Source organism: Lissotriton vulgaris, chromosome 2_1, assembly GCF_964263255.1.
Source record: "Lissotriton vulgaris chromosome 2_1, aLisVul1.2, whole genome shotgun sequence".
NCBI lineage: Eukaryota > Metazoa > Chordata > Amphibia > Caudata > Salamandridae > Lissotriton > Lissotriton vulgaris.
In genome coordinates, this window is record NC_141687.1 from 2,026,918,054 (window position 1) to 2,026,941,767 (window position 23,714).

At 43.9% G+C, this 23,714-nt stretch overlaps 1 protein-coding gene across 1 annotated transcript in view; it reads right to left on the reverse strand.

Annotated features, from left to right (window-relative positions):
• Window positions 1-23,714, reverse strand: part of LOC147733678 (transient receptor potential cation channel subfamily M member 7-like) — a 1,990,815-nt gene that overhangs the window by 1,300,518 nt on the left and 666,583 nt on the right. Inside the window, exon 12 of the mRNA XM_086958252.1 lies at window positions 11,053-11,187. Coding sequence (XP_086814378.1) covers window positions 11,053-11,187 — 135 coding nt within the window. The remainder of the gene's footprint in view (window positions 1-11,052; window positions 11,188-23,714) is intronic.

Genomic DNA, 23,714 nt, shown 5'->3' on the forward strand with positions numbered 1-23,714 from the left:
GCCCAAGACCCTGCCGCGTCGGGACTTGAACCCTGGTCCCGGGCCTGATCTCTGCTTCAGAGTCTGCCGCTCTAACCAGTGAGCCACACTTCTCCACTGGGTACAACCAAAATAGGTGCATAAGATGACAAGTCTAAGGACTGACAGAAGAACTATCAGATGAACGATCTAGATCTTACTTTGAATGTCCCATATTCTACAATCTGAAGGGAAGCCACTTAGCAAAGAGGTTAGTCTAGCAAAGCAAACTGAAGGTTCTCCATCGCTACTAAAAAAGAAAATATATAGGTATAGTCTGAACGTTCGATCAACAGGAATCTGAAATAGGGCTTTTTAAAGACCAAGAACACCATTCAAGATCTGAAGATTGCAGCGCTTGAGCCAATGTCTGCATCTTGAAAATGTCATTCTTCAGTAGAGTGTTGAAGTTACTAAAGGTTAATATTTAGCTACAACACTCTTCTCAGGCACATGGCCACAACGGGAATAAAATCTGACTCCTTTCTTTCAAAGACACTTTCTCCATAGCCTCTAACAGGCAGTGCACTTAGTAATTAAGGTGGTAGTGAGAGAGCAAGGAATTCATGTGGATGAAGGGACCTGCTGTGGAATTAGGACAATCAGAAACACATAACCCCATTTTCTTTGAAGCTATACTCTTTCACTGATTCAGAAATACAGTTTGTGCATTAAATAGTGATACCCTTAGAGTTGTTTTGTTGTTTTGTTACTTGGTACGAGGTCTAATGGTGCAGAAGGAGTGTTACTAGTGCTGTGACCTTAAGTATGCGACACAGCTACTAAAACTGTCTCTGTAGTGAGCATTGACTTCAGGACCTAGCCATGTAACTTTTGGCATTATCTGTGAAATTAGCCCAATGTAAACGCAAGTCCTTGGAACTCAGCAGTGGTTTGAAAAGCACCCACGAGTAACAAACCTTCTCTCCAAAAAAGCCTCTTTCTATCAAAAGGAATGTGCCCAAGAGTAGTCTGGACATTCTTAAAGAATGCTGTCAAACACCAATGCAGATGTGATTAGGACCTCTACTCTACTGATGAATATGTACTGGACATAGCTGTCCACACGGATTTTCAAAATGTGCTTTCCTGTGGCTTATCTTTGTCTGACATCAGAATATTCAGGAAGCAGCACATTGTAATACTCACTGTTGTCATGCCCTTTACACTGATGGCAAAAGACACGTATTTTTAGGGAATCCAAATCTAAGCCAAAGGGGTATCTAGCAAGTAACCGGTCTGTGCCCTTGATAAACCTTCTGTAAGGGGATCAAGCTGAAAGTCAGTGACTTTTCCTGTAGCAGTAGTCTAAGTTGTTTCTGACATACAAACTGCACAGCCCTTGATACTCATCACTCAGACTGTATAGATATATATTTCTCAAAAGGCAACCCTTAGCATCTATGTTTTTTGTTATGGGAGGGTCACATTCCAATATACATTTAAAGACTAACCCAGTGTGCGATACTTTTGCCACGCCCAGTGACAAAGGACTTCCACATCCATGCAATTCATAGCGATTGTGTGAAACATACACATATTTGTTGGACCCCCACTCAGAGTTCTTGTCCTACCTCGTCGCTCCTCCGTTCCGCCGCTATTTCTGACATCACGGCCCCCGTGGATATGGGGTGGTGCTCACACAACGGCCGGACCGCCGCCCTTTAGATGCCTATAAGTGGTATTCCTACGCTAGTAGCACACGAAAAGCGGCGTAGGTTACCAGCCTCAATTAAGTGTATGGGCAAACACAGAGGAATACCACTTATAGGTATATATATATATTTCTTAGACTCTCCTTGTGAGAAGTTGGCCTGATATATGATGCGCACTAGTTCTAGTGATCACCTTGTATCAGTCCAAACAACCCTTATGGTGATTGGTTGTAAGTCAACCTTATAGACCAGCTATCCTAATGGTAGCAGGGACAAAAGCAGTCTTTAGGCTAAACTCTTTTGGCATGTGAAGCCAGCTGTTTTACCACATATAACCCCTTGAATACCAAGTGAAAGGACACCACACAGGTTGTTATGAAAATAAACAAGTATTTATTAACTAACATACACCTCTGAACTCTTTATGAGGTCAGAGGGCTAAGCACATGACAAACTCTTAGGAAAAATACGTTTAAGTTGCACGGTTTACAATGGTGCCCTAGGGGCACGACAAACCATATACTAAGTAAGTGGAATGTGAAAGTCTATCAAAGGAATGGAGCTGTCCAGAGGCTGTAGGATCGCTGGGACCACGCTATACTAAATTGAGGTAGGTAATAGGAGGCCCACGGAACGCGTGTGCAGAGAGTGAAATCACACGCGAGATGCGTACAGACGTCTATGGACAGTACAGTTTTAAGAAAAGGTGAGTACGGACGTCCCTGACTAGATAGGACCAAAACGACTGTGGAACTGGACACTAGGAGAGTCAAGCTACCCTTGAGCACCGAAATGCTCGAGTTACCTCACCCACGGGCTGCGGGTGCATAGGTGCCAAGTCGTGTCGGGTTCCGGCATTGAAGTCTATGGAGCCTGGAGGAAAAGATGCTGCAGGCGGTAAGGAGGAAGATGTCCGGTGTGATCCAAGGGTGGATCAGTGAAGAGAAGAACCTGAAAGCAGAGGGGACAATGTTCAAAAGTCACTAGCCAGTGACTGGAGTGGGACCAGGAGTGGAACCAGATGTCGTCTTCGCGATCAGGTGAAGGTGGACGCTTGTCTCTGCAGCCACGTGGACCAGGTGGTGTCTTCGACGACCAGGATGGAGGCACGAGCTGTCCCACGCAGGCTCTCGCTGTCGGCGATGTCGTCTCCGGATTCGGGTTCAACTGGCCTTGGCAAAGGCAACCCACGCGGTGAGTGGAAACGGCGTCTGGAGTGGACCAGGAGGGTCCGGGGTGCTCCTCTTTTGGAAGGGAGCAAGGGCCAGTCTGGAGCAACCAGACCAGCAGCAAAGTTGTCGGAGTTAGTCGTCTAGGAGGTCACTAGCCAGCCGGCAAATGACCAGACAACGCGTCGAGCAGCAAACAGGCAGAAGGGCCCCACGCAGATCTCGTGGATGCTGGAGGGCTGATCTTCGGTGCAGGAGCTGCTCGGGGTCGGGGCTTCTCAGTCCCCAAACCACTTGGACGAGGATGCCTCTGAAGTCGTGCTGGAGCGAAGTGCAGCTTCTTTCAAGATGGCCGGTCCCACCTGTCTCGTCGCACCCATGGGTCTCAGCTCTGCTGCAGATGTGGGTTGAGGTCGGAGAGGTCTGGGAATCGGGGTCTCGTCGGGCTCTGAAGTCTGGATCCTTGCAGGAAGACGACAAAGGGAAGCCGCTGTGCGCTGATGGTGCCTGCTTGTGCAGGGTGGACACTCCTTGCCCACAAGGGAGATTTCTTCAGTCTTCTGTGGAGCAGAACATCGAAGTCCAGAGTTTCTTCTTGTGAAGTTGATCAGGATAATCTAATTTGGAATGGGACCAGCTCCTACCTTTATCCGGCTAAAGGGGGGCTGCACTACGACTAGGTCCCTCCTCTGGGTGGGACCAGGAAGGGGGGTGGTTACAGCCCCTTTCCTTTGTCCGGTCTTGCGCCAGCTCTGGGGCTGGAGTGCCCCAGGAACTGGTTTGGACCGGTGTATGCACAGGGACACCTTGTGTGCCCCAGGCATGTCTCATTCCTTTCAGCCCTGTCCTACCTAATACACAAAATCCTGTCTGGGGTGGTGCTAGCACCTCCCAAGGCAGGAAACCCTTTGTCCAAACCTCCCTCGCTGGAAGGACTCCCAGCAGCAGGAGGTCAGACTTGTGTCTGTGGTGGCAGCATCCATTTTGTGATGCTGAGGCTCGAGTTAACTTTGACCGGGGTTCACAGTTACATACATGTCGTGTCCCTCTAGAAGGGTGGAATGCTACCCCCGTCGCCAGAATTGGCGAGGGGGTAGTATTCCAATTTGTATGACACCTTACTAGACATGTTTTGATAATGCTATACCAAAGTTAGCATTTGACCGCGAGGTTCGTAATGCACTTAAGAGTATATGGTATAGCGTTATCATGGAACAGCTATTAGGACTTGGTTCCGCAAGCTGCAAACGGGCTCAGCTCATGCCAGAGCACCATCTCACATAATTCCAAGCACTCTGCCTTCAGGATTGATAAGGCCTGCCATAGGAGTGACTGATAGGAATATATGTGTACATTTTAGGTTTAGACATAGGGATACTATATCTAAAGCAAAGGGTGATTACACCACCTTGCCCCAGCTGTCATGCAGCCAGTTGTGTCTGTTTAGATGGCCAGCCAGGGGTGGCATAATACATGCTTCAGCCCCTGGTAGGCCCTGGGTACACCTATGCCCCGGATACCTAAGGTATGCTGTACAAGGACTGATAAGGTGGCCCAGTACCAATTGGTAAATGCACCTAAGGTACATGGTTCCCATTTTACAGAGAGAGCAGTGGGCCTGGGGTCCTGAATAGCAGGGCCCCAGGTCAACTAAGTCGACAAACCAGCAAAACACCAGGCAAAATGTTGGGGGCAACCATAGTCAGATATCCACCTTCCTACACTCCTCACTTCGTCCTTCACAGTAGAAGTCACGGCACAGCAAGCAGGTAGGATTTTACAAAAGTTCTTTATTTACACACCATGTGCAAAGTAACGTGCATTGAATCGGACGGCCTACGCGTTTCGGCTACTGCTAGCCTTCCACTGGACCATAGAGTCCCTGGAGTCTAGACCATTTTTAAAGTCCTAAGTGCAGTACAAAAAACCCCTTTTCCATTGCATGTCTAGACTGTCAACCTTGCTTGCAGGTAGTGGCATAATGGTACTCGGCATTTTCTAGGTGTTTTGTAATTCATTAGGTTTATAGAAAATACATATTAAATTCACAGTGAAGTACTCATTGTCAATAATTTACAGTGTATATAATCTACACATATATATTTACAAACTATATACATATCCCGACAGATGGGAGAGGGTGTTTTCCCAACTAGATGTTGTTCTATTACAGTGAAGTACTCGTAATTCATGACCCTCCGCTGTGTTAGTCCCGCTTTTTCTTACCCATTCAATTTGATGCCATTTAAAAGTACAATTACACTTGCTCTCTACATTTTTTACAGTGATTCTAATGTCCACAGGACTTTCCTTCTTGTATTGTTGCATTAGGCCATGGCAAGGTTGTACACTTCAAAGTAAGTATTTACCATTCGATATTCCCATGGACTTTGCATATTCAATCAGTAAAGTACATCTATATACAATATAGGTTCCTGGGTCAAAGTGGACTCTGTATTGTAGTCCATCATCATGGCATCGTCATTCGTGTGTTATGTTTCTCAATTCATTCTTGGAGTTGTATATAGATTAAAAAGGATTATCTTCTCTCATGGAGATTTTTCTTCTCAAAATTCTCATATTATTTACATTTGTTTACATTGATCGATTTCAGAAGGATTTGTAGATAAACAGTTCATTTTGTGGTCAAATGGAAGCTTTACAAATTTACAAACAGTTCAGCATCAAGATTGTGTCCAAAGGGATACTCTGTGCCCATTGCCAGGATCATTCTCGTTTCAAGTTTGCGTAGATGTAGTGTTTGATCACCCCCTCTCTCGATGGTTTGCTTAGTTTTATTCCAGCATATTTAAACAAATTGGGGTTCGACTGATGGTATTTCGCAAAGTGTATGGCCATAGGATAGCTCGTATCCTCATTCTTGATCGCTCTTAGGTGTTGGAGGATCCTTAATTTTGGTTTATTGATTGTGCTTCCAATGTAGAATTTTCCGCATGGGCACATAAGTCTGTATACCACACATTTAGATTCACATGTTATGTGGTCCCTTATTTTCTCAGTCCCTCCACATTGTAGTTTGTAATCTGTAATATTTGTGCCATGCTCACAGGCCTTGCATTTGGAACATTTCCAGACCCCTGGAGTTGTCAGCCATGATGATTTCTTAGGGGGTTTCAGCTGTAGGTGACTTTGAGTTAGAATGTCCCGTAGTGATTAAGTTCTTCTATAGGTGATACTAGGATAGGAGGTCAAATTATCTTTAAGAGTATCATCAAGAAGTAAGATTTTCCAATTTCTTCTTAATGCCTTTTTAAGTTCATCACTCTGGTTGTTGTAATCAACAATCAAGCGTGCCACGTTCTTCTTGTTATCTGGTTCATGCCTCGTTCCATCACTCTTGCTATCTTCTGGCAAAAGGAGGTCTGCTCTACTTTTCAAATTCATCCTTTTCCGTGCAGTCGCGATCACTTCTTCAGGATATCCTCGTACCTGAAATCGCTTGCTCATCCCATCAATTTCCTTTTCTAGATCATCCAGTTCTGAGCAATTCCTTTTGGCTCGCAACATTTGTCCGTACCGAATGCTCCATTTCAGTTTTGCTAGATGCCCACTATTCGCATGAAGCATGCTGTTACAAGACGTAGGTTTTCTGTGAATTTTAGTGCACAGGGTTCCTTTTTTCACGAAAACTTCTACGTCTAGGAAAATCAAGTTAGTTGCACTGATTGATGAAGTGTAGTGGAGGTTGAGATCATTTATCTCCAGCGAGTCAATGAATATTTGGAGATCGTTACTATTTCCATCCCAGATGATACATAGATCGTCTATAAAACGACACCAGAGTTTAATTCTTGATTTATACTTTTTTTTTCTTCAATCACTCCAGTCTCCCACATGGCCATCAGGAGGTTCGCATATGTGGGCGCAAATGATGTCCCCATTGCGGTTCCTTGTTTCTGCAGGTATGCATTGTGTGTTAAACAATAAGTAAGCATTTCTATCAACATGAATTGCTCAGCCAGTTTGCTAGCAGCGGAAACCTGAAGTGGAGGGAATGATCTATCTAGTCCCGTGTCCAACACTGCATTCCAATCCCCTCCAAACACCCAGGGGATCCCATCCGAGTCCGCCAAAACCGTACCCAGCTTATTCAAAAAACGATCTTGGTCAAAGTTAGGAGCATAAATGCTCCCAAGGACCTTCAGGGAGCCGTCAAGAGTGCCCTTCACTAGTGTATATCGTCCTTGTCATCCACCCGGAGCTCAAGTTCAACAAATGGGACCCCATGACGCACCCAGATAGTCGCCCCTCTAGCGAAAGCCGAATAATTAGTATAATATGTCCCCTCCATTTTTTTCGCATCTTTTGTGTTTCAGAAGCCGTGAGATGGGATTCCTGAAGGAACGCAATAGGTGTTTGACGTCTAGGAAGAAATGCATGAATTCGGTCCCATTTCTGAATTGCTCCCAGTCCCCGCACGTTCCATGTGAGTAGGTTGTATGACCCTATTGCATTAGCAGTCCCTGCCATGTTCCCTTGTGTAACGCGTTGTTCTCATCCGTGCCAAGTAACCAAGCAGATCTGACCAGGAGCCGCATTTCCCAAGAACTGGAACAAAACCCCGCACAGTGCCTAAACTGCGTTGGGCCCAACAATGGTGTATCAGAAATACAAAACAAATAACAGTGCATACGCTAACAGGGAGGTGACTCGTCTTACGCCTGACCATAGTACTCTAAGGGACTGCAACTGGACGGCTCAACGGTACCCCACCCCGGGAGGGGTAAAGATGTAGTTGTGGTGGGAGCGGTAGCATGAACACATTCCTATATTGAACCATGAGTGTCAAGGAGTCCTTCGACCACCAGTTCAAATCCTCAGCTCACCTGAGTATGTCGGATATACAATCGTGGGGTGTAATCATGGAATCAAGCCCCTCTATACATTACTAGGGAGTGGACCATTTTACATCATAAGCAACACATCAAAAGGATACAATAGTCTCTCCAATACTAGACATAACATCAGCAATAGTAGAAATGATCACAACAATAGCCTCAAGCGACTGTGGCTCAACCTCCACATTCAGCTATCTATCAAGTTGTCTGCTGCTCTTGGCGTGATGGTGGGGAACAGGATTGCACTATGTTCGGAGTCTGAGTGGAGAGTACTGTCCTTCGAGTCGGTAGAGATTTTGTGCAAGTCCTCACGGAAAGCACCTGCCACCGCAAGCGCTCCCTCCTGATCTCGTCTCTGCTGCTCTCGCGATGAGTCAGCACCCCCACCGCCCTGGTAGGGGTTCTGGGACCGACGAGAGGTTCGCTTCGGAAGTCTGTCCGAGCCCAGTGTGGAAACATTCAAAAGACTAGACTGGCTAGAGCCTATGCACATCACCTCCAGCCATTCTTTAACATCTGCTGGGCTTTCAAAGAATTGAGTTTTCTTGTTATGTATAATCTTCAACCGTGCAGGATACAGGAGTGCATACTTGAGTTGCGCAGTTTGCAGTTTTTTCTTCACCGCTTGATACGAGGATCTTTGTCTCTGTACCAACACTGTCAAATCAGGATATAAGGATACACTGTGGTTCTCGTACTGGATGAGCGCCTTTTGCCTAGCTTTCTGTAACAAAGTGTCCCGGTCTCTATAGTTAAGGATTTTCACAATCAATGGGCAGGGCGGCGTCCCAGGTTTAGGCTGTCATGTCGGGATTCTGTGTGCCTGTTCCACACAGAAGTATGGGGAGAGTCCTTCAGATGCCACGTGGTCTCTGAACCATTGCTCCATGAAGTCCGGCTCGGTTCCCTTCGCAGCGTTCCAGCAGACCGATAATGTGAATATTATTGCGCTGATTTCTTCCCTCTGCATCTTCCACCCAGTCCATAAGCGTGGTAACCTGTTGTTGAAGCTGTTGTAACAGAGGAGCGTTCCGCTACTCTAGGGGTAAGATCTGTTAAAGTTTGACCATGTTCCTTAACCGTGTCCGCCAGCTTGCCATGGTGCACCTTCAGCAATGTTAATGCGGTGGTGAGAGCGTCCATTTGGAGCTCCATCGCTGCCGAATCTCTTTGAGGATGAGGTCCAGTTTGTCCAGCGTTTGCTCCTCTGCATGTCCGGTCAAGGAAGCCCCAGGTGAGGAGGGCCTACTCGTGGTGCCTGTCACGGAATGGGAAGAGTCAGCCGCTCTGCCCCTCCTGTGTCTTTGCTCAAGGTCTGCCCATATTGCAACGCCGCTCTCAGCCTCACCACAGGGCAACCCCACTGTTCAGCTCGGACAAAGGGCGGCGTCAGCATCCAAAATGATGGCGTGACGCAAGGCTGTCGTTCCGCAGTGCCCCTCGGCGATGCCTCGGTAAGGAGGACCACAGGGTAGGCCTATCCGTGCTCCTGTGTGGGAGTCATGCAATATTAGTGGCCCAGTGCTGGTGTACCGTACGGCAATGAGTTTGCCACCTAAGGCCACCGGACCGCAATCAACAGTGTGGTCCCATCAGGATCCCACATGTAGAGATGGTCCCCCCCCATGCCACCATCAGGCGAGGCAGGCATCAAGAGGAGAGTGCAATGTACTGTTGGGGGGGAGGGGGGCGGGGGGGTTGGTAAGAACAAGGGGGCCCGAGGGATCACCGTCACTCACCGCCTCCGCTCCACAGGGCCTCTCGTGTGCAGCACGTCCCTCCGGTACTGTCTGCTCCCAGGACAGACAGGCCCCGCCGATCACCACCAAATTCCTGGTGTAGTCCCTGATAGGCCGGCGGGCCGCCGAGCGTCCAGGAGGCGTGGGTTAGGCCATAGGTAGGCCCAAGCACAGTCCCCTCCCCAGCCAAACGGGCATACAGGCCGCAAGTCGCCTCGTTCCATAGTCCACTCTCCCCAGCAAAGCTCACAGCGTGACCATGCTCGAATCACTTCCTCAGCCGCAATCCGGTGGGATCCACAGGAAACCGGAGCTAGGGCAGGCCCCTAGTTGCAGCGTGGGGCCGCGCGGTGTACCTCCAGCTGCAGCTGTCCACAGCAAGCTCCCGCAATGCCCCTCCTCTGATCTCGTACCGCAATCAAACAGTCCGCCGCCCAGCCGAGCAGCACAGTCCGACGGACGATACCTCTATGGCCCGCAGCCGAGTTCACACATCCCTGAAGGTGAGTCTGCAGCAGAAGCTCCACAGCAGGGGAGGCCCCCTATCCTGGCTCCTGCAAATCGGCTCTCCGCAGGCAAGTCTCCGCCCCCACGAAAGATCCCGGCCTCAACCAGCAAGGATCGTCGGGCAGTCCCCGCTCCGTTCTGGCGCCCCAGAGCTGATACAAGTGTCGGTCCAGACACCTCGCAATCGCAGGGGTGCCAGCATTAGCTCATCCGCTCTCCCTTGAAGGTCGCCGCTGTAGTAACAGCGTTTAAGGGGTGATTTCCCCCCCAGGGAGGGTCCGGAGCTCTATCGGGCTACGACCACCATCTTGGTTGGCTAGTGACGCCCCCCACTAGTCCACGATTATATATATATCAAGTTGAATCTTTATAAGACTGTGCTGCTCTACAGCTTCTTATATGATCTTTACGCTTCACTTGTAAAGGAGGACTGACAGATGATAACACAATACTGTGAAATATACTATCAATCAGAAATGGACTGTTTGAGCAGAGAAACTAATTCTTAAAGTGGGTAACAAATAACTGGGAACTCTAATGTCTTTAGTCTTATTCTGGTAAAGATAAGGATTCTAATGTCTAAGTATTTAAGAACATTTCCGTAAGTGACAATGGATTTTTTAAGGACATCAGTAAAGTCAAAGAAGTTAAAATGACACTTTGGGAAGTTGAGAGGAGTGTGTCCTTAATGTTGCTTGATCAAAATGGAACACTGTGTAAGGTTTCTGCGCAGAGAAAGTCTGAATCTTACTAACCTGACCGCAAAGTGCTGTCAACTAGAAAAGTTGCACTGCTCGAAAGATGCTGTAAAAGAACTTAAGAAACAGTTCTAAAGGAGGTGAAATTAATTACGAAAGAATCTGAAGCTCAGACATGCTTTGCATACAAATTTATTATATTCCTCGTTTATACAATACTATTCTGAGTAAAACGTTCTGAAAAGAAGAAAAAAAGTTACAACAGAAATCGATTACTAAAATTACATGTATAGTCAAATAGTCATTGAGAATCCCATCTTCAATTTTGGTTGGTTATCAGGAAGTGGGCTGTCATTTGGGAACGGAAACATTCATATACAACATTTAAGAAAAAAAAATGCACCTACTGTATTGTATAGTTCCTCTAGCCGCGCAATTGTAAGAAACTTATGCATGCTGACTCCATTCTCAATAAGTAGTTTCACAAAGGCAACTCTATCCATAACAAGAGCATCTAACATTGCCTGCTCCAAAGATCCAACCTATGAAAAAGTGAAATAAATGTCAATAACTAGCATAAAACTGCAGATAAAAATCCATAAAAAGTGAAGTTACTTACTTGTAAGCCCAAGTTTTGAACTGAAGGAACCTTCACTGATGTTGATGTAAAACACCAGACTAACCCGCACTTGTGCGGGATCCACACACATGTAGGTAAAGCACAGTGAATGGACAAAACTCGCATTTAAATGCAAATCAATGAAGTGCAGCCTACTTCGAGCTGGATTTACCAAGTTAATTTTTTCCTCTTTTTTTTTTTTAAATAAGCCCCAAATTGAAAAAAGTACTTAAAAGAACAATGCATTACAAATAACCCATTACTGTGTTGCTTTACCCTCTCTGGAACACCTTCACAAATATAGGAAATGACAGACATATGTAGAACCCTGTAAAGCTGAAAATTGGACACTGCTTCTTTATGGAGACAGCAGATTCCCAATCTCATTATACCTTGTACTGGCATATGCTCCAGAGAACTGCTTCTTTAAACAGTACTCTCACTGAGAATTCCAAGAGAATACTTGAGCTGTAAGGTTTTCCATTTCTTGAGGATTAAAGCCAAGGAGGGTTGTTGTTTTGCACAGTAGCATGACCAGGCATTGGGTCTTTTCTGTCATTTGTAGCTACGCATGAGTGCCTAGTACGAGGGTGAACACACTGCCAGGTTGTAGCCTTCAAAGTGTCGGAGTTGGGGACATCACCCAGTCAGGCAGTCTCTTCTGTCTTACCGCTTGTTAAATGAGCTTTCTGCTTCCGTTATAAAGGATCACTGATAGATGATAACATAATACTGTGAAAGAGAATCAATTGGAAAAGGACCATTTGGGCAGAGCCAGACCAAAACTTATTGCAACATAGTTAACAAGCATTTACAATGCAACGGTCTCGCCTTTGCAAAAGTAAGAGCTATTGGGATTGTAAATGACAACCTTTTTATTTGTGTGTTGGTTTTGTAAACAGATAAATAAATGGCATTGTCATTTACAATGCCAATAGCTTAATCTCCCGAAAATGCGAGAGCTATTGCATTTGCACCCACACACACAGAGAGCCACACACACAGAGAGCCACGCACACAGAGAGCCACGCACACAGAGAGCCACGCACACAGAGAGCCACGCACACAGAGAGCCACGCACACAGAGAGCCACGCACACAGAGAGCCACGCACACAGAGAGCCACGCACACAGAGAGCCACGCACGCGGAGAGCGCCACACACAGAGCGCCACACACAGAGAGCCACACACAGAGAGCCACACACAGAGAGCCACACACAGAGAGCCACACACAGAGAGGCACACACAGAGAGCCACACACAGAGAGCCACACACAGAGAGTCACACACAGAGAGCCACACACAGAGAGCCACACACAGAGAGCCACACACAGAGAGCCACACACAGAGAGCCACACACGGAGCCTTCTGAAATCTTTTTTGTTAAGGTGCAATGTTAAAATGTCACCACAAAGGGCCATTCATTGTGCATTGCTTTTTTTATTCAAAAATAAAACAACAATGTCCTTTCTGCTACAAAATGGCTTTGCCCCATAATTCATAAGATGGACTTCAACAAAAGAAATGGCTTTACTTTTCCCCGTTCACATTGATGACACAGTCTTGACATAGGGATTAAAGTGCACCACATGCCTTAACTTAGTTGGGAAGTGATTGTTTTAAAACAGATAGTGACAGAAAGTAAGTTTTGTCTCTTCATTTTTGGTGTAAAAGCCTATGGGACGGTGTGTAAAAAAAAAACTTGCCGTTCTCCCACTATACTACTAAAAACCTGCATGAATAATGTACCTGGTCTTACTTCTGCTTCATTCCTCTACTTTTTTTTGTAGAGCGGCCCTGTTCTAATCTGAGATCCTCTGCATGCCTTCTATTCCGAATATTGCCTCACCTCATCCTCATGCCTGGCTACCTTATTCCTTCTTTTTGTAATTGGCTGATACCTCATTTAATAGAGCACCTCATTACGTAGATCACAACTTATCCTCTTTCAACCCCTGCACCTGTATCCTAACATTACCTAATATCCGCTAGCCTATCTATCTTACCAACCACTCACCTGAAACCACATAACCCCCACTAATGAGCACATCATACTGGTATTAACAAAGTATTTCAGCTAAGTAACTGGCATAAATGCATGCAGTTTTTCTTGCGAGCACGTGAATATCACAATCCTCACTAGAATAACCATTAACCTTGGGTTCCAGAGTAGGGTTGTTACATTTCACTTTATTGTATTTCTATGTGCCTTTAAATCCTGCATGTTATTCTTTGAGTGTTCTTAGAACGCCACTGTATTCTTGGCTTCAGGTCAGTTGCACTGTTCCTGTTGACCAAGAGACTGCTTTCTATGTTGCTGTGCTGTTTATTAAATCAGCTAAAATCTCAACCTGTTCCTGTGGATTATTCAACAAATTTGGCGACGAGGGTGACCTTAGACTGATTGAGGATTGCAGCACAGAGGTGGAGTCTATTACCAATTTTCGTTTTAATTGGAAAACTTTTAAATCAAGAAATGCATCTTTAAAAAACCCTTTTAAAGGCATTGCAGAACATCGCTTTAAGGAAGAAGAAAATCTGCGTTTGAAGACTCCTACCAACATAAAGTTATCGATTTTGAAGCACTTCAAGGTATTTTATATGTGTTTACCTTTGAATTTTTGACTCTGGCTGGTGGATCGTGAGCTGTACGCGAGACTGACATGAGACCGACGCAGCTGTTTGTCACTCGTCATTGCTGGAAGAATGCAGTGTTAGTGGGAACAACACTCTAAAGAACGCTTCCCCGTTTCCATTTCCAGCCGTCACAGAAAACAGCGTAAGGACGTCTGGTGCGTGATGAGGTAATCACGCAACGTAGTTCAGCGTGGCAGCCATTTTAGATTGGGCATTTCGTTACCATAGTAACAATTCACCGCGGATCGTCGTGTTTTTGTGTCAGAGCCCTTCAATAATATCGGAAACATTGGAAAAGTTTGATTGTGCAGTTATATGACATTTTAAACGACGAAATAAGAAAATAACTGAAGTAGGCATTCTCGATTAGTTTTCAATATTGTTACATCGTTGAAAGTTTTTTAACTGAAGAGTTCAGTCTATTGAGGGTATTTACAATATACAGTTCTGAGGTTTATTCTAAGAAGTAATTTTTTCTCACTTATTTACAGGAGAATACATTTCACTTACAACTATTTTTTTCTCTTTATTTTCATATTTTGTTTTACTTTGTGATTAATTTTTTAAAGTACTAAAAATTCAAGACATGCAGTTTGACCCACCTGAAAAGTTCTTACAGAATAAGGGTGATCCACCAATTCTTTGGACTAGTTGGAAAGAAGAGTTTTTCAACTACATGAAAGCCATAGATGGTCAACGCATGGGTGCGGAGAGGAAGAAAAGTATTCTTTTACACTGCTTGGGTTCTGAGGGATAAATGGTTTTTAGAGCTTTACCTCCTATTTCACCTGAGTTGGGTGAAGGAGAAGGTACTAATGTATATAAAGAAGCCCTTCTTAGAATTGAGAAACGATTTAAACCTGTTTCTAATATAGCTCTAAATAGGTACAAGTTCTACACTCGTGCACAACAAGAGTCAGAATCCTTTGATGAATTTATGACTGCTTTGAGATTTTTATCTATTCATTGTAATTTTGGTACCATTTGTGAGGAGATGTTGAGAGATCAGATTATTGTTCATGTTAAAAATAAGAAAACGCAAGAACGGTTATGGGAATTAGGTGATCCTAAATTATCAGAGGCAATTGCCATTTCAAAGTCTCTGGAACAGTCTGAGAAATGGATGCTTACTGTTCAAAAACATGTTGTAAATAAGTCAGATTCCCATGATGAAGTTTGTTTGATCAAACAAAGGACAAATTAATGAAAATCAACATACAAATACTAATACCAACAGATTCAACAACATGGGAGGTTTTAAGAGATTTGGAAAATCTGTTATATGTTATAAATGTGGTAGTAGGAAGCATGTTGCTTCATATGCTGGGTGTCCTGCCATTAATAAAGAATGCAGGAAGTGTGGAAGGTTAGGACATTTTTCCACTGTTTGTAGAGATTTTAGGACTTTTGTTCAAAATCCTAAAGATAAAGTAGCTGTTGTTACTGAAGGTCCATCAAAAACTTGCAGTTGTGTTTGTGAGAGTACAGAGAATTGTGCTGCATCCAATAAAGGTTTTGTAGTCTATCTGGCTGAAGAGATTTCTTTGATTGATGATAGTTGTCAGGTCATTAAGAAACCCATTTGTGAAATGTTCGTTTTGGGAGTTAGTCTTAACTTAATGGCTGATTTGGGCTCACCTTGGACAATTATTACCAAGGAGTATTTTGAAGAACGTTTAAAACATGTGTTAAATTTTAAGGACATTCTTCCATCTGAGATTAGTGCAGTTAGTTTCAATGGTTCAAGTGTAGAGATGATAGGCCATTTTTTGGTCAAGATTACTTTCAAATCCAGGTGTGTTGAGGTTAAATTGTATATTGCAGTTAAAGGCGTGAATGTTATTGGTTGGAAGGATCATACTAAATCCCCGTGCCAAGGATCCAGTTATGTTGGGTGAGATTTTTGAGGATGATAACATTTCCTCTATTTCCAATGAAAAAGGAACTGAGTTAATAAAATCTGATTTTAAAGACGTTTTTTCTGACAAGTTAGGTATGCTGCAGAATTTTTCCCATAAAATTAAACTCAAAGCTGGAGTTGTTCCTGTTAAGCAGAAATTGAGAGGGGTGCCTATTAATGTTAGGGCAGATCTTAAGAAAATGTTAGATGATTTAGTTTCAGAGAAGATCATTGAACCCATTGACTCTGCTGAATGGGTTTCTCCGATTGTTTTGGTTAGGAAACCGGACAAATCTTTGAGAATGTGTGTGGACCTCAGGGCACTCAATTTGGCTATTATTGTGGACTGTCATCCTCTTCCGAATATCAATGAGGTTGTTTCTATGCTAGAAGGTGCTAAAGTATTTTCCACTCTCGATTTAAGATCGGCTTATCACCAAATTACTCTTACAGATGATTCCAAGTGTCTCACAGCATTTATTACCCCTCAGGGTCTCTTTCAGTATACTAGAATGCCATTCGGGTTGGCTTCAGCTGCGTCTGTATTTCAAAGGGTCATGTACAATATTTTTAGAGATGTAGATCATTTTGTGAAGTGTTTCCAAGATGATATTTTAATTTTTTCTAGTACAGATGAAGAACATCTTGTTCATTTACGCTGCGTTTGTGAGAAGTTGAGGAAGAGTGGTTTGACCTTGAAAGCCAGCAAGTGCAAGTTATTTCAATCTTCTGTTGAGTATTTGGGTCACACATTATCTGGTGATGGTGTAGTGCCTAAAAGATCAAATGTGGATGGCATTAGTAATGCTCCCCCACCAACTAATAGAGACCAGTTATTATCCTTTGCAGGCATGTGCGAACATTATAGCAAATTTGTCAATAACTTTGCCACCAAGATGGAGCCACTAAGAAAGCTTTTGAGACATGGTAACTCCTTTGTTTTGGAAAGGGGACAACAGGTGGCATTTGAGCTCATCAAGTCTGATATTTTGCATGCCCCAACCCTTAGACCGTTCTGTTTGAATAAATTGTGTGTCATCACGGTTGATGCAAGTATGTATGGTGTTGGATCAGTTCTGTCTCAAAGGTCAGGCCAAGAAGAATGGAATGTGTGTTTTGCATCTCGCACTCTTAATGAAACGGAGCGCAGATATGCTGTCATCGAGAAGGAGCTTTTGACTTGTGTGTGGGCGATTGAGCACTTCAGAAATTTCATTTGGGGAAGTAAATTTATTCTGAGAACTGATCACAAGCCATTAGTTAATATTCTTTCTCCTGGTGGAGGTTGGAATGCCACGGCTCGTATTTCCAGGTTAACTTCACGACTTCAGGAATATTCTTTCACCCCAGAGTATGACCCTGGGAAAACAAATGTGGTTGCAGATTTTCTGTCTCGTCATCCATGTTCAATTTCTGATTGCAAGAATCTGAGTTACTCTGATGTTGTTACTTGCAAGATGTTCTTTCTACTTCTTTTGCTGAGATTTCTGAAGAGTTGTGGGAAACTTCTGATAACCAAGATCTTACTTTACAGACTATTAAGAAGTATATTCTTGAAGGATGGCCCGATAAAAAACTTTTAAAAGAAGATTTTATGCCATTTTTCAATGTTTCAACTGAATTAGAATTGGAGAATAATTTAGTGTTCAAATCTGGTAAGTGTGTTCCACCTTTTACTGTACAGAATTTAATTTTAGATGTCGCACATAAATCTCATCCAGGAATGTCGGCCATGAAAAGATTGATTAGGAACTTTTTCTGGTGGCCATCTTTGGATTGTTTAGTTAAACACAAAGTTAGAGAGTGTGCTGTTTGTATGGGAAATGATAAAATGTTGAAAGTCAATGTTCCCCCTTTGAAGACAACCTCTTGGCCTACTTCACCTTGGAAAAAAATTGCTTTTGATATTTCTGGTCCGTTTATGTGTCTTCTTTCTGATTCTCGTTATGCCCTTGTCCTTGTGGATTACCATTCAAAATGGCAAGAAGTTAAGTTTGTTTCTTCTGCCTCTACCAATATGGTGGTAGAATTTTTTAAGGAAGTATTTTCCAGAGAAGGCTGTCCCTCTGTCATGGTCACGGACAATGGGGTTCAACTTACCTCATTAGAAATGGAGAATTTTCTTAAATTACATTCTATCAAACACAACACTGTTTCTTTTTATGAACCACATGAAAATGGCTTGGTAGAACGTTTTAATAGAGTTTTGAAGGGGTTTATTTCTGACTTTTCTAAGTTTGGTGCAAATTGGAAAACACTTTCGAGAGAAAAACTTTGGCTCTACAGAATTACCCCTCATTCAACTACAGAAGTTAGTCCTTTTCGTTTGTTCAAAGGGCGTGATCCTGCTTCTACCATTTGTCCTTGGTGGTTCAGGAATAAATGTCCCAATAAATCTTTCTCTAAGGAGTTGGTTGAACAAGCTGCTCAGAAAGTTGAGGATAAACCATCTAACACCAAATTGTGGTATGACAAAAAGTGGAATGTTAAGTCTCCTAATTTTGCTGTGGGAGATGTTGTGAGGATTAAAAAACCTGGTCTTATTTCAAAATGTTCTGATAAGTTTGGTAAGCCAATGAAACTAGTAAAGGTGTTTAGCAATAGTGTTATTACCCAAGATGGCAGACTGTGAAACATGAAGCGGGTTGCAAAATGCCCCACTGTGCAACAAGCTTCCTTTCCATGTTCTCAAAAAGCTACTAGTAGTTCCATTGCCTCAAGAGTCAAGTCTTCTGATCGTTCTAGATTGCTTCCTGTAAAATTTGATGATTACGTTTCATAACCCTGTTCTGTTCTTTCTTTTTGCATTGAAGGGAGATGTGTTACATTTCACTTTATTGTATTTCTCTGTGCCTTTAAATCCTGCATGTTATTCTTTAAGTGTTCTTAGAACACCACTGTATTCTTGGCTTCAGGTCAGTTGCACCGTTCCTGTTGACCAAGAGACTGCTTTCTATGTTGCTGTGCTGTTTATTAAATCAGCTAAAATCTCAACCTGTTCCTGTGGATTATTCAACAAGGTGCTACTCACCATAAAGCAATTCAATGCCTAATCAGGAGTAGAAAGCACTATATAAATACAATTACAAAAGAAGTGCGAACTCTTTCTAATATCCTTCATCTTATCCAGGTACAATTAAATGTTTAAATATTAGGGACATTTCCGCCAATAACAATGGATTTTTAAAGGACATCAGCAAAGTCTAATTAGTGTTAATGCCAATTTGGGAAGTTAAGCGAGGTGAGTCCGCATGACTGCGTCATCATGATGGAATAATGTGCAATGTTTCTGCGCAGAGAAAGTCTGAATCTGACTAACCCGAGCACAATGAGCGCCATGAAACCATTTTGGTGACCGTGCGCGGAATAAATGTTTTTAACATAACACAAAGTGCTGGAAACAAGAAATGCTGCACTGAATGAAAGTGGTTTCAAGACGGCTTGATATACAGGTTCAAAGGTGGGTGAAATCAATTTCAAAAGAACCAGAATGAGGTGCAAAGGAGGTGGCAGTGGCGGGCATAAATACTGTGATCAAAACTGATCGTGCAAGTGAGCAAAGACAGCGTGTCCAATATTCTTTAGTGGTAAATTAGGGGGCATTTCGATTTCCCCCCCTAATAATAGTTTTAAAAATGAAAAACCAGACCCAAATGCTGACTTTTACGGAACAATCTTTGCACAATTTGACTAAGAATGCAAAGGTGCTGAAGGGTCAGGACTGAAATAATTCAACCATTTTAATGTGTGCCAGGCAAACCTTGCCCTCATCAAGGGTTATTGGCATTACTGCTTTCAGAAACATCTGGTAACAGTAGCGGATTTTCTCACACTTTTTCTAAAAAGCGGCTTAAGGGCTACATGCATTGCAGACACTTAAAGTAGGATTTTGCCATTTTAATTAAGTAGCTTATCATTTTTCAGAACGCATATTGTTTTTGTTTATTTTTCAGCACTGTTCCTTTCAACTAGATTAGTCACTAACCTATTAGAAGGGACAATCTATATAAAGTTATAAAACTCTCCCAATCGTATAGCATACACAGCAGAGGCACAAATTCTACAGTGTGACAAAGCAATAATACTACTCAATTAAATACATCTTACAAGATCAGGAGCAGACCGGTTAGCCTAAGCCCGCACGTTCAAATCCCAGACAATAACAGTGATACCACAGAAGGTTTTCTAATATAGGTGATACAATTCTTTCACAAACCATTATTTTCACATTTATGCATCAGCACCATAAAATACTAGGGACGTCTATCTAATGAAATTAATTTCATTACAAGGGATAGAAAGAATTATATTAAGTCGAGGAGGAGCATCATTCTGAGTGACACTGTGATGCAACAGAGCCAAAACAAAGTGAAGAACATTTCATAAATGTCAATGCCAGGCCATAATTATGCCATCATTTGACAAACCACCACCAAAAGTTTGTAATATGCCATGCAGGGACGGGACCGTCATTACGCAAACGAATGCCAGATGATGGCTAAACATTCTAAAAATTTTTGCACCTTCAGCTCATAGAAATTCAAACACCACTAGATGCTTCTTTTCCCGAGTAGCTGAAAAGTAGTTAAGTGTGCTTTATGGGCCCTGTATAGCGTAGTACAACCCCACAAAGGAATATTCTTAAACTACCATCCTTTATGCCTGGAATCAGAAGCTGACAAATAGAACTATGAGCGATTGGAAGAGCTGTATTATAGAGTTGTGAGGATTGCAGAAAGCGGCCCCAGCACGGAAAAGGAGCGCACTTGTAGTGGACAACTATATCCCAAGGTGTTACAATTACAACCAACAAAATGCAACATGTACGTTCAACGGCCTGCTCCCTTTTAGTGTAGGGCGCTGAAGGTCAGAAGAGAGGGGCACTGTGAGCTATTCTACAGCTATGCCAATGCACCTCTTTCCTCAGAGGAAAACCCAGGAAAACAAAACATGACGTATGTAGCTTGTGTTATTGGTTTTCGTATTTTTTAAGTTTCATATTTCCTTATCCTGACCCCATCTTGAGTTTATGTTCATGACTGCCTAACCTATTGCCTATTCTGTTCCAAGTTGATTATGGTATGTGCAGTCTGCACAATAATGCATTTATTTTCTTCTCACTTCAGTCTTACTATGCTGTTGTCTTTGTGGTTACACTTTTGAACACTGCCTATTCCTAGTTTACAAAGCTCAGAACGCTAACTTACTGTTAATGAGCATATGTTCAAGTGAAATTCACACTCACAGAGAACCTCTCAGCCCTCATCTTTCTTGTTAAACTTACCGGCAGCAGTGGTGGATACCAGTGGCTCAGAGGTGCCTACGGAAAGTTCCTGCTTCCCGAGTGGCTGCGAGGTCTTGTGACGCTTACTGACCCCACACTACCCTATGACGACTTGGGAAATGGAAGAGTGAGGCGGCATTAATAATTGCCATACAGCCACACCCTTTTAATGTGGCGCTACTGTGCATTATCTGGGTGTGTACTCCAAAGACAACCCACAGGCACCAACAACTCATCAGAACCGCCAAGAGGGCCTCATTCAAAAACCGCCTAGATAACAACACACACAACAGCAAAGAGCTCTTCAACATTGTAAAAGAACTCTCCAAACCCAGTTCCAACACCGCCGACATCCCGCCTTCGCAAGACATGTGTGACTCGCTGGCCACCTTATTCCACCGCAAGATCTCGGACATCCACGACAGCTTCAATGCCACGACCGCCACAACCGCCACGACAACCACCGCCCCCACGATCACCAGCCACACCAACCACCTGCTCTCCTGTACCAAAGGAGGTGGTGATGGACGGAGCATCTGAATCAATCAAACACTCACACCCAGTCAACAGATCTGGGTTTAATCCATCACCGTTCTTTAGCCCACTCTGCCACCCCAGTTAAGACATGGCCATATGCAAATCAGTCTGACCCTGTGCCTCTTGGGAACAGTCCAGCCCGAACTGCCAAGCCATGCCTTCCCTGGACCGGAAACAAGCTTCCTAGGACCGGTTTCTGTATATGTCCATCACCACCCTCTTTTGTACCGCTTTGCTCTCCTGTACCAGCATCAACGACGAGGACACCAGCGAGATCATGAACACCATCCACTCCGGATCACGGCTAGACCCATGCCTCACCACGTCTTCAACAAGGCCTGCACAGCCATCGTACCCTATCTCTGAAAAGTAATCATCATCTCCTTCGAGACAGCAACTTTCCCGGAAAGCTGAAATCACGCCGAGATCAACGCCTTACTAACAAAAAAAAACAAGGCAGACCCCAAGGACCTCAAGAACGTCCGACTCATCTCCCTGCTCCCGTTCCTGGCGAAGGTCACTGAGAAAATCGTTAACAAACAACTGACCCGCTACCTCGAGGAGAACAGCATCCTGGACCCGTCCCAGTCCGGGTTTTACAGCACCAAAACCGCCCTCATTGCTGCCACTGATGACAACAGGTCCCTGCTTGACAACGGAGAAACCGCGGCCCTCAGAAGGCTATAGAAGTCCTCAGCACCAATTTGACTGGAAACAAGTGGTTTTGGGTAGTTTTACTGAAACGGGTTAAAGTGATCTAATGAAGAAAACAATCTTTAAGGTCAGCAAACTTAACAAGCAACTGTGCATCGGATCGAAGGGAATATACATGAGAAATATTCAGCCCAAGTTAATGGCCCACTGTGGCATTATAAACTGTTTGTGAGGGATAATAAACTTTTCATGAGGAAATGTGGCATACCTTTATTGAAACACAGCACAACAGGTGGTTTAAATGAGGACGGTTGGTCTGGCAAACACAAAAAGGCTGTAAGGGCATACAAAAACCTTTTATAATGCCCACTGCAAGCCCTTGACTTGCCAAAACAAAACATACTTGACAAAATAAACGGTTTAAAATAAGGGATGGCTGTACGTATTCTGAGAAAATTGTATCTCATCCAGGTATGGCAACCGGTGCCAACCGCGCACCCCACAAACCAGCACAAATCAAAAGGCCCAAAGTTCTTCTGAGAGCCCAGGCAAGATATACGTTGCCATGTCCCAGACGGAATGCTTATCCGCCTAATAAACAAACTGAACTGACTGACCTCAATGTTAGGCTAGCTAAAGAGTACATACATTTTCTCAACACCTCAGTCATCTTTGACTTCCTGGTCCAGGGTTGCAGGGAATTAAGTGGGGTTCACCATGCCGGTGAAAGCCTGGAAGTCCAGACTCTTTGGAGTAAGATGCTTTATAGGAAAATAAAGGTCTCCTGCCTCTTCACTTGTGTTAAAGAATAGGGATTAGACCAAGGGCCTACTAAGGTGTCAGTAAGAGCTTAACTGAACAGAAGCAGGGGATCAGAAAAGGCTGGAACAGATCAAAAACTTCTGTAAGAACATTTGCGCTGACATCAACAGAAGGCAATTGTAGGTCCAGGACCTCACCTGCTCACTGAATTACCACACAGAAGGAAGCGTACTCTTCTGCTGTGGAACAGGAGGCAAATTCAACGCAAAATCAGGATAAGTATCAAGCCCACTGTCCTCCTGTAAAACCATGTAGAGACTGTCATTAGAAAGAGGGGTAATTTATCTCCACCATCATCATCTCTGTTGAGGGAGGGCATGATGGATTCTCTGAAGGTGCCTCTGCAGTGGCAGAAGCATAGAATCAGACTTCAGTTGTATGGGGTACTGAGTGTGCTGTAGCGGATTTGGAACTCGACCTTGGTCAGAGTTGAACCAAAGGTGGTTTGCGACAAACATCCGAGTCGGCACCAGATTCTCCTCTACAGTCAGCAGCACCCGTGTGAAAGAAGGAGAGACGGACATAGATCTTGGAGCAGAGTTGAAAGTATGTACTGGAGTCTATACTGAACTTGTGACTGGTCCAGGGGTTTCAGAAGGTGCAGAGGACGGATCTGT